Here is a 12,515-nt window from a genome sequence, read left to right on the forward strand (position 1 = left end):
GAGGTTTATGACTAGCTGGATAAGTTATTGTTACTGTTTGGACTGTATGTATATATTTCTCGGGTCAGTGACCACAGATAAACTGGACTATGAACTACGTCTTACGGGATGTCCCTTCTTTGCAATTGGCAACCCCTTTTCCACAGCTTTGGTGGCCCATAGAATGCAGCCATTGTCACAAAAATATCAGGACCTGAATCAATCTAAAATATGTGGCATCCAAGTACATTGTGCTGGAAGTGGGAATCAACATTTCTTCTCAGTCTACTGCTTGAATCCCCCATGCAAAACCCAAGTGAATCTTAAATCCCTAAATAACTTTTCTATCCTTTCATGTATTCTTCTATAGCTCAAACAACCAGGACACATTGCATTCCAACTGTTCCAAAGCATGCCTTTTTAAAAAAATGTTGCCTGTCAAGTGTTGGGGGAGGGTGCCAAGATGCATCCTATGGTGTAATGGTCAGCTTTAAACAACACTGATACGTGAAGTTTTGAGTTACAAACCTGAAGTTCGAGGCTCATGGTTAACACAACCGAGAAGAAGCTGATGATGGAAAAGCCAAGGAGGAGGACTTTTCTCCGCCCCACTGAATCAATGATATAAGCCTAGTAGAAACAAATGCAGAGAGGGAGAGAGAGAGTGTTTGCATGTGAAAGGGAGAAAGAGACCGCAATGAGCCAGGACAGTGAACGGAGCGTTGGAAATAGACTGAGGATCATATCCTCCTTTGGCCAGGAAGAGCTTAGGCTGGAAGGCTCAGTTCCTCTCTCTCCGCTTAACCTGCATTAACATGGTTCTTGTGACTGTAGCATCAGGAGGGGAAGTACATGGCCCTGAGGCTCTTGGAAGCGGGGCAGGATAACCATGTAAATCAATAACTGTTGGGGGTCTTACGTGGTGCGGGTGGGTTAGTGGCAACATCATCTGAGTTAGCCATTAAAGACTAGAGCAGGCTTCCCCAACCTGCCGCCCTCCAGATGATGCTGAACGACAACTCCCAGCATACCCAAATTGTGGCTAGGGATGCTGGGAGTTGTAGTTCAGCAACATCTGGAGGGCTGCAGGTTGGGGAAGCCTGGACTAGAGGGACATATCCCTCACTGAAGTAGAGTCTTCATGTGAACAATACATGCGGAAGTCTCTTTCTTGTTGAACTGATGTGACCATTGAAACAGGCAAGGATCGAATGGGAAAGGCCTGAAGCAGTGACGGAGGGGCATACCCGCACCACAGATGGAAACTGGTCCAGCAGTCATTCCCTTTCCCCAGGGACCTCTGGGAGCCATTCTTCTCTGTGTGGGGGATTGTCTGGAGGTGCAACTTTGGGTCACTTTTGACACTCTGACCCCCACCCCCAACTCCGATGGGAATAGAGATACGGTTGCCCACAGGAAACCATAGAGAAATATGGACACTGAGCATAGTGTGATTGGGTAGCAGTGTGGTTCACAACCCCAAAAAGTTGGGAACAAACCCAGAGAAGACTGCATTCATTCAGGTATTATTTCGTATGAACAACATGTATTTGAAAGCTGAATTTCCATTCAGACAGCTTCCAGGTCAAACTTAAATCCATGGAGCTCTCTAACAAAGAAAATTCAGAATCCTCGTCAAACCACAATTCCCATTATCCTTTAAAGAAAGCTGTGTCAGCTAAACTGGCATACAACTTGTGTCAACTAAATTGGCATACTAAACTGGGTCAACAAAACTGGCATACAACATTGTAGCAAAGATATGATTGTAGCAAAGATACCTGTTTACAAGCAGGTTAACAACATAAAATAATAATAATAGCAAATTGTTCTTTGGGCAGCTCACATAACAGTAAAATAAAAAACACACACACCCCAAATACGACTAATAAAAAGCAATTTCAAAACATTTTCAAAGCATTTTAAAAGCTTGGGTAAACAAGAAGAGACTTAAAGATGGGGAGTGACAGGGCTGGAAGATACTTACCAACAGAATGAGTGAAGAGATGATAAAGAGGATTGTGGAAAGAAGGATGTACAAGATATACTTCTTGGGTACCCCTGATTTCAGGAATATCTTCTCTGAATGGTAGAATATCTGAAATCAGACCACAGCAATAACATAAAATAGTATCTTAGGTGCATGGAAGAATCTATTGGTGGTGGCTGAACATTTAAGGAAGTGAAATACCCTGCATTAAACGATGGATGTCCACTCCCCATAATCTAGAAGAATTTTCCTTCTTGGAAGACAAGGCTGTTTGCTGTACTTTTCCCCCCCATAATTGTCCAAATCCAGATCTTTTTGTTTGTTTGTTTGTTTGATTGATTGATTTACTGCCCTTCCTAAAATGGCTCAGGGTGGTTTATACTAAAATAAAAAATAGATAATTATTAAAATAAAAAACCCTATAAAAGCAGAATAAAATTAATATTAAATATTAAAAGTCAGGCTAAAAAGATGGGTCTTTAAGGATCTTCTGAAGGCCTCCAAGGAAGATAATCCTCTCATATCCATGGGGAACATGTTCCACAGTCTAGGGATGACAACTGAGAAGGCCCTATCCCAGGTCACCACCAGATGAACTGGTGGCACCCAAAGACGGACCCCTCCTGTTGATCTCAGAGAGCGGTGACGATCTTCTAAAGAAAGGCACGCTCTCGGGTAACCAGGACCTAAGCCATCCAGGGCTTTAAAGATAATAATCAGCACTTTGTACTTTGCCCAGAAGCGTATTGGGAGCAACTGTTTAAGAACAGGCATAATTTGGTCTCTCCAGGGAACCCCAGCGATCAATCTGGCTGCCACATTCTGAACTAACTGAAGTTTTCAAATTACATACAAAGGCAGCCCTAAATAGAGCGCATTGCAGTAGTCCAACCTGGGGGTAGTCCAATACCAACTGGCGTACCACTGTTTTCAGTTTATTTACCTCAAGAAATGGGAGGAGTTATTGAATCAATCACACCTTGTAAAAAGTTCTCATAGGAACATAGGAAGCATACTGAGTCAGACCATTGGTCTATCCTGCTCAGTATTGTCTTCATAGACTGGCAGCGGCTTCTCCAAGGTCGCAGGCAGGAATCTTTCTCAGCCCTATCTTGGAGAAGCTGCCAGGGAGGGAACTTGAAACCTTCTGCTCTTCCCAGAGCGGCTCCATCTCCTAAGGGGAATATCTTCCAGTGCTCACACATCAAGTCTCCCATTCATATGCAACCAGAGTGGACCCTGCTTAGCTAAGGGGACATGTCATGCTTGTTGCCACAAGACCAGCTCTCCTCTCCTGGCCACAGCCTCTACCTGAGGCATCAGGATGAGACCTGGGTCCAAGAGCACTCCCAGGCTATGAACCTGTTCTTTCTGGGGGAGTGTAACCTTGTCCAGAAAAGGAAGTTCTATCCCATCTTGCAAATTACAACTCCAACAATGAGCACCTCCATCTTGCTTGGAGTCAGCTTAAGTTTATTATTCAGCCCATTAGTGCCTGTAGTCAGGCATTTAAGGGGCTAACACCATTTCTTGATATTGAGACAAGGAAAAATAGATTTGGGTGTCATCAGCATATTGATAACACCCAGCACCAAATCCACTGATGACTTCGTCTAGAGGTTTCGTGTCAATGTTAAAAACCCCTGAGGGACTCCTTAGAGTAGCTCCCGTTTTGAAGAGCAACTGTCACCAAGCACCATGATCTGAAATATACCCAAGCCATAGGAGCAGAACCACTGTAAAATGGTGCCTCCTATCCCCAAATTCCTCAGGTGATCCAGAAGGATAAACTATGGTTGATGGTATCAAAAACCATTGAGAGATCCAAAAGAACCAGCAGAGTCACACTCCCTCTGTCAAGTCCCTGGTGAATATCATCTATCAGGCCGACCAAGGCCACGTCAATCCCATAGCCTGTTCTAAAGCCAGTTTGAAATGGGTCTAGATAATCCATTTCCTCCAAGACCATTTGGAGCTGGCCAGCCACCACGCATTCAATCATCTTACCCAACCATAGGAGGCTGATGACTGGGCTATAATTGTCCATCACCAGAGATCCAAAGTAGGCTTCTTAACAAGGTGTCTAACCACCCCAGCACAGCATCCCTCCAGTGGGTGTTTCTAGTGTCAACCTTATGTTTATTTTTAGATTGTGATCCCTTTGGGGACAGGGGACCATCTTATTTATGTATTGTTTATTCTTCTATGTGAGCCACTTTGAGAACATTGGTTGAAGAGCAGTATATTAAGAAATCGTAGTAGTCGAATATAGAAAACAAGATCCTATGCCCACATTTTTCCTGGCTCAACCTCCAAGGCATTTGGGATAGCCCCTTCCTTACCACGCTGATGCCAGAGAACTGCTGTCCTCCTATTAAGATGAGGAGAGAGATGACGTGCCACCGTAGGCGTCGGTAGCACAGAAGTTTAGCAACAGTCATGGCCTTTTCTGTCTTCTCAGCGTTATCCTCCTGATGCATTTCATCGATCTCGTCTTCCACATCCTCTGTGCCTCTCAGGTTTTTCAAGGCTGGGTGGGAGGTGATGCAAAGAATATTTGAACTGGGAGGGGAGAGACTCAGGATGAAGCTAGCACCAAAAATGTCTTTCAGCTCGGTGATATTGGAGACCCTTGGCCAAGACCACCCTTACTAAGCTCCCTCAACCCAGCTAAGGATCTGTGTCTCAACTAAGAATTCTTGATCCAGTATCCAATGTAAACATTCTCTGACTTTTACACAAAGGTTGCATGTTAAGGCTGGTGGCCCCTTTAGTAGCCATTGCAAGCGCCCCAACTTAGGACCCTCTGGAGTGAGTCCATGGTGAGATCCTGGGGGCCAATGGATACATTACATGGATGGTAGCGAGCCAGATATGGCTCCCTTAAGATATACTTCTGTTGTTAACCTCATCTCTCCAATGCCTCTCTCCTTCCTCACTATCAAAATGTATCTCTTCCAGGGTCAGGATCCACAGTTTTATCTTCTTTTCCTTCTCAGCATTGCCATTTGTTAATGAATCTCACACCCACAAATGTTTAGGCCTCTTTTTTCAAACCTCCTCAAGCAAACCAAATCTCCTTCTCTAGTGGGAAGGAGGGCTGGTCTTGTGGTAGCCTGCATGACTTGTCCCCTTAGCTAAGCAGGGTCCACCCTGGTTGCATATGAATGGGAGACTAGAAGTGTGAGCACTGGAAGAGATTCCCCTTAGGGGATGGGGCCGGGCCGCTCTGGGAAGAGCAGAAGGTTTCAGGTTCTCTCCCTGGCTTCTCTAAGATAGGGCTGAGAGAGATTCCTGCCTTCAACCTTGGAGAAGCTGCTGCCAGTCTGTGAAGACAATACTGAGCTAGGTAGACCAATGGTCTGACTCAGTATATGGCAGGTTCCTATATTGTTCCTATACCAAACAAAATTAAAAGTACCACAAAATAAACGAGACAGTAAGAACAATGCATTCAAGGACTTCAAAAACTGCCTGAAAAAAATCCCTAACCAACCAAGTCAAGGGCTAGCTGCAAAATATTTCCCTTCAGAAAGGGCTGCAAGGTGGGTAAGAAGATATAGCTGTACATCTCATTTGAAAGTGTTACAGCTTTGGGGCCATTTCTGTACAGGCCCTGCTAGTCCTAACTTCTGTGAAGAGGTCCTGGTTTGAAAAGAACAGCCCACTTGTCACTGATGGCCCTAATATAGAGATATACATGTGTATAAACAGTTCTCCTTTTATAGTCCTTTTATTGTTTTGTAAACCGCCCAGAGAACGTGTGTTTGGGGGGGGGGAATAGAAATGTATCAAACAAACAAACAAACAAATAAACAAACAGTGTATTTAAAAAGTTAATCCAGCAGGACTCTGCTAAAAGCAAATGTTTCAACATAAAGATGTCATTTTCAATGTTGATGTTTAACAGTGTTTGAGGCAGCATTCCTATACAGCAAAACTGAAACTCTCCTAGCCAGTCACCTGAAGCTGATGAAAAGCACAGGGGAGAAGAGATAAGAACACTTTCCGGAGCTCAGCACTAACAAGGAGTGGGGAGGGGGAAGGAACACGTTAGACAGGACACCCTTTAGAGGCCGATATCTCAGAATTTCTTTAAGTTCCTCTTTACCATCAAACCTACCAGGTTTCAGTTTATCAATGTACAATGCTTCTCTGGTTTTTCCTTTAAGTGTGCAACGTTCTGTCTCCAAAATACACACTTTAAGTGGTTTTTTTCCTTTTGGAGATTGGCCATTTTTACCCTAATTAGGGTAAAAACAATTTTACCCTAATTGTTTGGGGGGGATAAAGAAAGGGTGATGGATGTCACACAGAAGGCTCAACCATGCTATCGCCTCCTTCCCATATCTAACAGGGTAGATGTTACCAAAGATAAACATCTTTGTTAATAAACAATTTACCATGAAACTGATTGCCGGGAAATTTAGGACCAGCAAACGGAAGTATTTTTTCACACAACGCATAATCAACTTGTGAAATTCCCTGCCACAAGATGTGGTGACAGCCAACAACCAGCATGGCTTTAAGAGGTTCTTGGATAACTTCATGGAGGAGAGGTCTATCAATGGTTACTAGTCAGAGGGCTACAGGCCACCTCCAGCCTCAGAGGCAGGATGCTTCTGAGTACCAGTTGCAGGGGAGCAAGAGCAGGAGAGAGGGCAGGCCCCTTTCAACTCCTGCCTGTGGACTTCTCAGAGGCATCTGGTGGGCCACTGTGTGAAACAGGATGCTGGACTAGATGGGCCTGGGGCCTGATCCAGCAGCAGGGCTGTTCTTATGTTCTTATGTAAAGATCACAATGATTATTTTTCCCTGGACATAGCCAACATTTGTGGGCCTGGCTCATAGACTAAATTTATTTATTTAATTTATTTATTTAACGTATTTGTATACTGCCCCAAACCAAAGTCTCAGGGCGGTTCACAACAACAAAACACTAAACAAAACATTAAAATCAATGAAATGCTAAAAACAGTTTAAGACAAATCAATAACAATCTAAAATTTAAAAAGTTAAAAAGCCTGGGTAAAAAGGTAAGTCTTCAGACACTTTTTAAAAGCAGCTAGAGATGGGGAGACTCTTATTCCCACAGGAAGTGCATTCCTGAATAACATAGGGCGAGATGGTCAGGCATCTAAAATGGCCCAGTGAGCTCTAACATGCAGCTAAGTCTCTTCTGCCTGAGGGCAGTAGTGGATTAACGGAGAGGCAGAGTAGGCACTTGCCTATGGCGGCAAAATTTGAGGAGCAGCAAATTTCGCCCCTCCTCAGATTTTGCCATCTCTTTCTGTGGGCAGCAGCAGCTGCAACGAGGGTGGAGTGGGCAAGGAGAAAGTCCCCCTTTTTACCTTAAAAAAAACACAAACAAACCATTTTTGTTTAAGGTAAAAGGGCGGCAAAAAGCTTAATCTGCCCCTGCCTGAGGCGCTGTCATTGCTACACAGGGTTAGGGTTAGGGTTAGGGTTAGGGTTAGGGTTAGGGTTAGGGTTAGGGTTAGGGTTAGAGTTAGAGTTAGAGTTAGGGTTAGGGTTAACCCTAACCCTAACCCAACCCAACCCAACCCAACCCAACCCAACCCAACCCAACCCTAACCCTAACCCTAACCCTAACCCTAACCAACCCAACCCTAACCCTAACCCAACCCTAACCCTAACCCTATGCCCAGAGGTCCCTGTAGTATTGATCACCATTGTACCTTCCATTGCTTTCTCTTCATTCCCCTTCTGAATCAGTAGATACCTAGGACTCTCAGGGAAGAAGGGCAGTGCCAAGAACGTCACGAAAGACAGGATTGCAGGTAAGATCATCAGTGTTAGTATACCTGTGCAAGAAGATAAAAGTTATGAACGGTCGTGACACATGTAAATCTGCTACAAGCCAAGGTATAGATGTTTCTGTGTGACATCACCCTTTCCTTTACCTCTACCCCCATACAGTTAGAGTAAAGAGAAACATGTATCAAGTGGTACAGAAATAGGAGGATTAATTAATTAATACTTCTTCAGCTTACCTTTTCGGTTTGCTAGTTTTTTGAGACGAGTAAGGGCTTGAGCCGTCAGACCCCCAACGGAAAGAAAGACTGATGGCAGGATGCACATGCCTCCTCTCACGTTGACAGAGGCAATTTCTCCAATGTATATTGGGACAGTACAGGAGAATGTGCCTGGTTAGACAGTAAAATAAGGGATAATTAAGAGTATGTGTGTGGCATAAGAACACAAGAACAGCCCTGCTGGATCAGGCCCTACCTAATCCAGCATCCTGTTTCCCACAGTGGCCCACCAGATGCTTCTGAGAAGCCCACAGGCAAAAAGTGAGGGCCCTCTCTCCTGCTGTTGCTCCCCTGTAACTGGTATTTAGAAGCATCTTGCCTCTGAGGCTGTAGGTGGCCTATAATCACCAGACTAGTAGCCATTGATAGACCTGTCCTTCATGGATTTATTGAAGCCTCTTTTAAAGCCATCCAAGCTAGTGGGCATCACCACATCTTGTGGTAGAATGTTCCATAGAGGACATAGCTCAAGGAACCATCTGATGAGTAAAATATTTTGTCTGGCTGGTGAACTGAGCCAACATTTCTTGACCTCTTCAGGTAATGTAATCCATCATCTGCAGAAAGTTGTGCAGACCTGTTCTATATAGATGTTGAAGTTGCACCAGTGACCAGAAGTGTCATTTAGCAGTTTCAAGTAATGCACCGGCTGTCCCATTTCCTAGAGAAGACAGGACTGGCCATGGTCATTCATGCTCCAGTAACCTCAAAATGGGACTACTGTAACATGCACTTCATGGGGCTACCCTTGAAAAGTCCCTGCACACTGCAGGAGGTCAAAAATGCCACTGCTGTACTACTGTCTGAGATGGGCAGGATAGAACATACAACTCCAGTCCTCTTGGATCTGCACTGGCTAGCTGTACATTTCTGGGTTTACTTCAGCGTGCTGGTGCTTAGGCTTAAGCCCTACATGGAACCTTGAAAGCTCTCAAAAGTGCTGCCCCCTTCTGCTCTTTCAGCCCCTGCGTTACTGATCCAGGTCCCCCACTGTCTGAGGTCAGGCAGGTGAGCATGAGGAGAAGGGCCTTTTTGGTTGTGGCTCTGGCACATTCTAGACTGTTCTCCTTAGAGAGGCCCATATGGCCCAGTCATCATATGCCTTCTAGTGACTGGTGAAGGCCTGGCCCCTTCAAGTGGACTCTAGGAGGAGCTGAACTAAGAATCTGTTTTGATCTGCTATTCTAGTACGCTACAATGCTGCTTGATAGTGTCGTGATTATGGTGACATCGTATGGAGATAAGGCATTTAATGCAATTTTCATCTTCTGGAGACTCCCCCAAGAGGGTCTCAGAGCTGGCCCACCTCCTAGAAATGACATACATTATAAATTTCAGTTGGAACCATGTTTTCTGTGTCCCTGCTCAGCACTGGAAGACATGAGCAAGGAGAGAATACTTCTGAGGATGTGCAGAGTTTTTCCTCTTTACTGGTGAGGAGAGGCAGATATCTGGGATAATGAGACAAAGATCTCAGGTCAAACGGTATGAATTTCAGGTAGAATTCATCCCCAGCATGTTTCCTTTTCAAAGAACAAATAGTGAATTTAAGACACTGACTGACCTGTACATATTCCAGAAAACAAGATTGAAAAGAGGATGAATTCGTAGTTATCGAACATGCCGGCACAAGCCAGGAAGAAAGCAGAGATGAGGGACATGAGGTTACTGATCACCAATGCAACTTTCCTGAAAATGCAGTGAAAAAGGGTTGAGGGATGCTAGTGAATATATGGTAGCACAAAAAGAACAAGAAAGAGATGACGTGGGAGAGGAACAATGGAATAGCAATAGGAGGCTCATTTATAATTATTTTGTTGTCACAGTAAACCATATTCAGCCACATCCCTTGGCTTCTGATGCTTCTGCAGGCCTTGCTCACAACTGGCTTTGTTTCTGCAGGCCTTGCTCACAACTGGCTTTTGAAGGCCTGCTAAAGTTAGCATGCGCCACATTAACCTGCCCTGGTGCCTCGTTAGGTTCTAGGAGAGGTTGTTCATTGATCATAAAATCATTTCTCTACCTGCCACATCTATCCATCAGGAGACCAGAAAAAAGAGTGCCAAATATGCTGCCAATTGGGAAGATATAAGATGGGAGACGATCTAGGAACAGGGACAATAGTGACGGTTCCTTGTTCAGATTTGGTTCTGTTATGTTGTGAGCGACACTTGTTTGCTAGAAGAGAAGCACAGGACAATCAGCATCAGGGTCTTTCCACACATTGCAGCAATCCCCAGATTGTGAATAACATTTAACAAACTTCCAGCCAATCTATTTTATAGTTGCTTCCCTCATACACACAAATAAAACTTATGTAAAGTAAAGTAAAGTTGTGCCGTCCAGTCGGTGTTGACTCCTGGCAACCACAGAGCCCAGTGGTTGTCTTTGGTAGAATACAGGAGGGGTTTGCCATTGCCTCCTCCTGCGCAGTATGAGGTGATGCCTTTCAGCACCTTCCTATATCGCTGCTGCCAGCACTCACATGTCATCTCCAACTCAAATGCAAACCAAGGCAGACCCTGCAGGAATTCTGAGGGGCAGCAGGGAATTGTTCTGTTTTTTCAAACAAGAGGAACACCTGACAGGTACAGCCACCCTTGCCCACTGCTAGCTCCTCACTTAATAGTTGTTACCACACCTGATACCTTTCCAGAGATGAAAACTGGGCATTTACATATTTTTATTACTTCTTTTTAGAGGAAGGATCACTGCTCCTCCAGATACAAATTGTTGCAGAAAGCTTGCCACAGTTAGCTGTCATAAACGGGCTTCTCAAGGAGGATGTATCAGTAAACCAGCCACACTTTTTTTATCCTGTCCAAATTTAATGAATGTGTAATAAAACATTCTGCATGGTCCCCACTGCACATTGGGAGCATCGAGAGAGGTCCATCTCCGTATGCCGCCGCCTTGTCTGGTGGTGACCCAGGAGTGGGCATTCTCTGTAGACATTCATGGTTTAACATCTTTGCCAGCCTTCGAAAGAGCCCTTAAGACACATTTTTTAAGACACAGTCTTTTAGTAAACTCTGAATGTTTTTAAATTTTTAAATTGCTGTTTTTAACTGTTTTTTGTTTTGCTTGTGTTTATTTTTGTGGACTGCCTAGACCCTTTGGAGTCAGGGGGTATATAAATTTAACAACAACAACATTTAATTAACCACCCAAGGACCTTTTTTGTATGGGGCAGTATATAAATGTACTAAATAAATAAAAATAAATAATAATCTCAAAATGGGTCTGGGCGACGGATAAGAGCCACCCAAACTCATTCAACAACGCTGACAATGAATCTGGATAGATAGCTATGAGGGTTGGTCTCACAACCACTAGGGTAGGAGAAGTGCCCACCTCTCACAACCACTGAGAACCACTTCCATGAGAGCCTCCCACCCACTGAGAACCTCTCACAACCACTAGGGTAGGAGAACCCTTCTGGAAATGCTCCTCTGCAAGCTGGGACATGGAGGCAGGAGACACAGGGAATGCTTTCTGTCCACCCTCACTCGGGAGCTTGGTACAAGTTCTGGGCTCACCACCACACCCAGCTCTCAGGAGAGCATTTTTCCTCCCTCCTCCCTTGCTTGTAGAATTCTCACGAAGGCTAAGCGGGAGCATACACTGTTCCTGAACTAGGGCTGGAGGCGTCTCCTACCCTCGTGAGCATCGTAAGAATAACCCTACGAGGTTGTGAGCAATGGAAGAGCTGCCGTATCCTGTTGTTGCATGCCCATTTATTTCCATGCATCTGTACGAGAGTCAAGATGCTTCTCCCCCACCTTCCCCAGAGATTTTGCTTCTAGACACAGGAAGGAACCTAAAGCATCCTAATGCAAACATGTACTCACAGAACACTTTTTGGAAGGTCTGCCCAACATCTCTCACAACAACAAAATATGGGAGAGGTACCAGAACTATGGAATGTCTATGGGAAATAGAGACGTTTGAAATTACACATTAACCAATTAAGTCATGTGCAGCGCGGGGCTATCTTACCTCAAATACGAGTTGCACCACCCAGATGTTGTAACCGTACTGGAAATATCCAAGGGAGGCAAACATAATACTCACAACAAGCATCCATGACAGATCCTAGAGGAAGGAGCAATAGACACTCTGGCTTGAGGGTATAGAACAAATGCATGTTCTAATACAATATGGTATGCAAGGAAAAAGCTAAACTTGAATATAGAATAAAGGGAACCGTTCAGATGCAGCACTTTCCCCTTATGTATCTATTAAGGTTGGTTCTGTTCCAGTATAAAATACCATCTTTCCAACAATCCAAAATGGAGCCCTGTTTCATTTTTACTCTGACTTTTTGGTTGTTTGTAATAGTAGAGGCCCTCATTATCCGCAATTTCAACACCCGTGGTTTCGCAGTATCTGCAGATGGTCTTAGACACCCGGTTTATTGTCTCTAGGTGAAATATTTGCAGTTCCTGAGTGGCCAGAAATAATTTCCGGTCACTGTTTTACAGTGTGGC

The 12,515-nt window shown here is 44.4% G+C and overlaps 1 protein-coding gene across 5 annotated transcripts in view; it reads right to left on the bottom strand.

Annotated features, from left to right (window-relative positions):
- LOC128338659 (solute carrier family 2, facilitated glucose transporter member 5-like) overlaps nt 1-12,515 on the bottom strand; it is a 34,280-nt gene that overhangs the window by 20,496 nt on the left and 1,269 nt on the right. For 4 of the 5 annotated variants that reach the window (XM_053281388.1, XM_053281389.1, XM_053281385.1 and 1 more), the window contains exons 3-10: nt 12,025-12,120; nt 10,049-10,203; nt 9,590-9,714; nt 7,984-8,136; nt 7,669-7,794; nt 4,312-4,499; nt 1,967-2,077; nt 508-609 (exon numbers count right to left, since the gene is read on the bottom strand). In XM_053281388.1, coding sequence (XP_053137363.1) covers nt 508-609; nt 1,967-2,077; nt 4,312-4,499; nt 7,669-7,794; nt 7,984-8,136; nt 9,590-9,714; nt 10,049-10,203; nt 12,025-12,120 — 1,056 coding nt within the window. Of the gene's footprint in view, nt 1-507; nt 610-1,966; nt 2,078-4,311; nt 4,500-7,668; nt 7,795-7,983; nt 8,137-9,589; nt 9,715-10,048; nt 10,204-11,876; nt 11,954-12,024; nt 12,121-12,515 lie in introns of all 5 variants that reach the window. The other variant, XM_053281390.1, reaches the window with a different exon arrangement.

Source organism: Hemicordylus capensis, chromosome 16, assembly GCF_027244095.1.
Source record: "Hemicordylus capensis ecotype Gifberg chromosome 16, rHemCap1.1.pri, whole genome shotgun sequence".
Taxonomy (NCBI): domain Eukaryota; kingdom Metazoa; phylum Chordata; class Lepidosauria; order Squamata; family Cordylidae; genus Hemicordylus; species Hemicordylus capensis.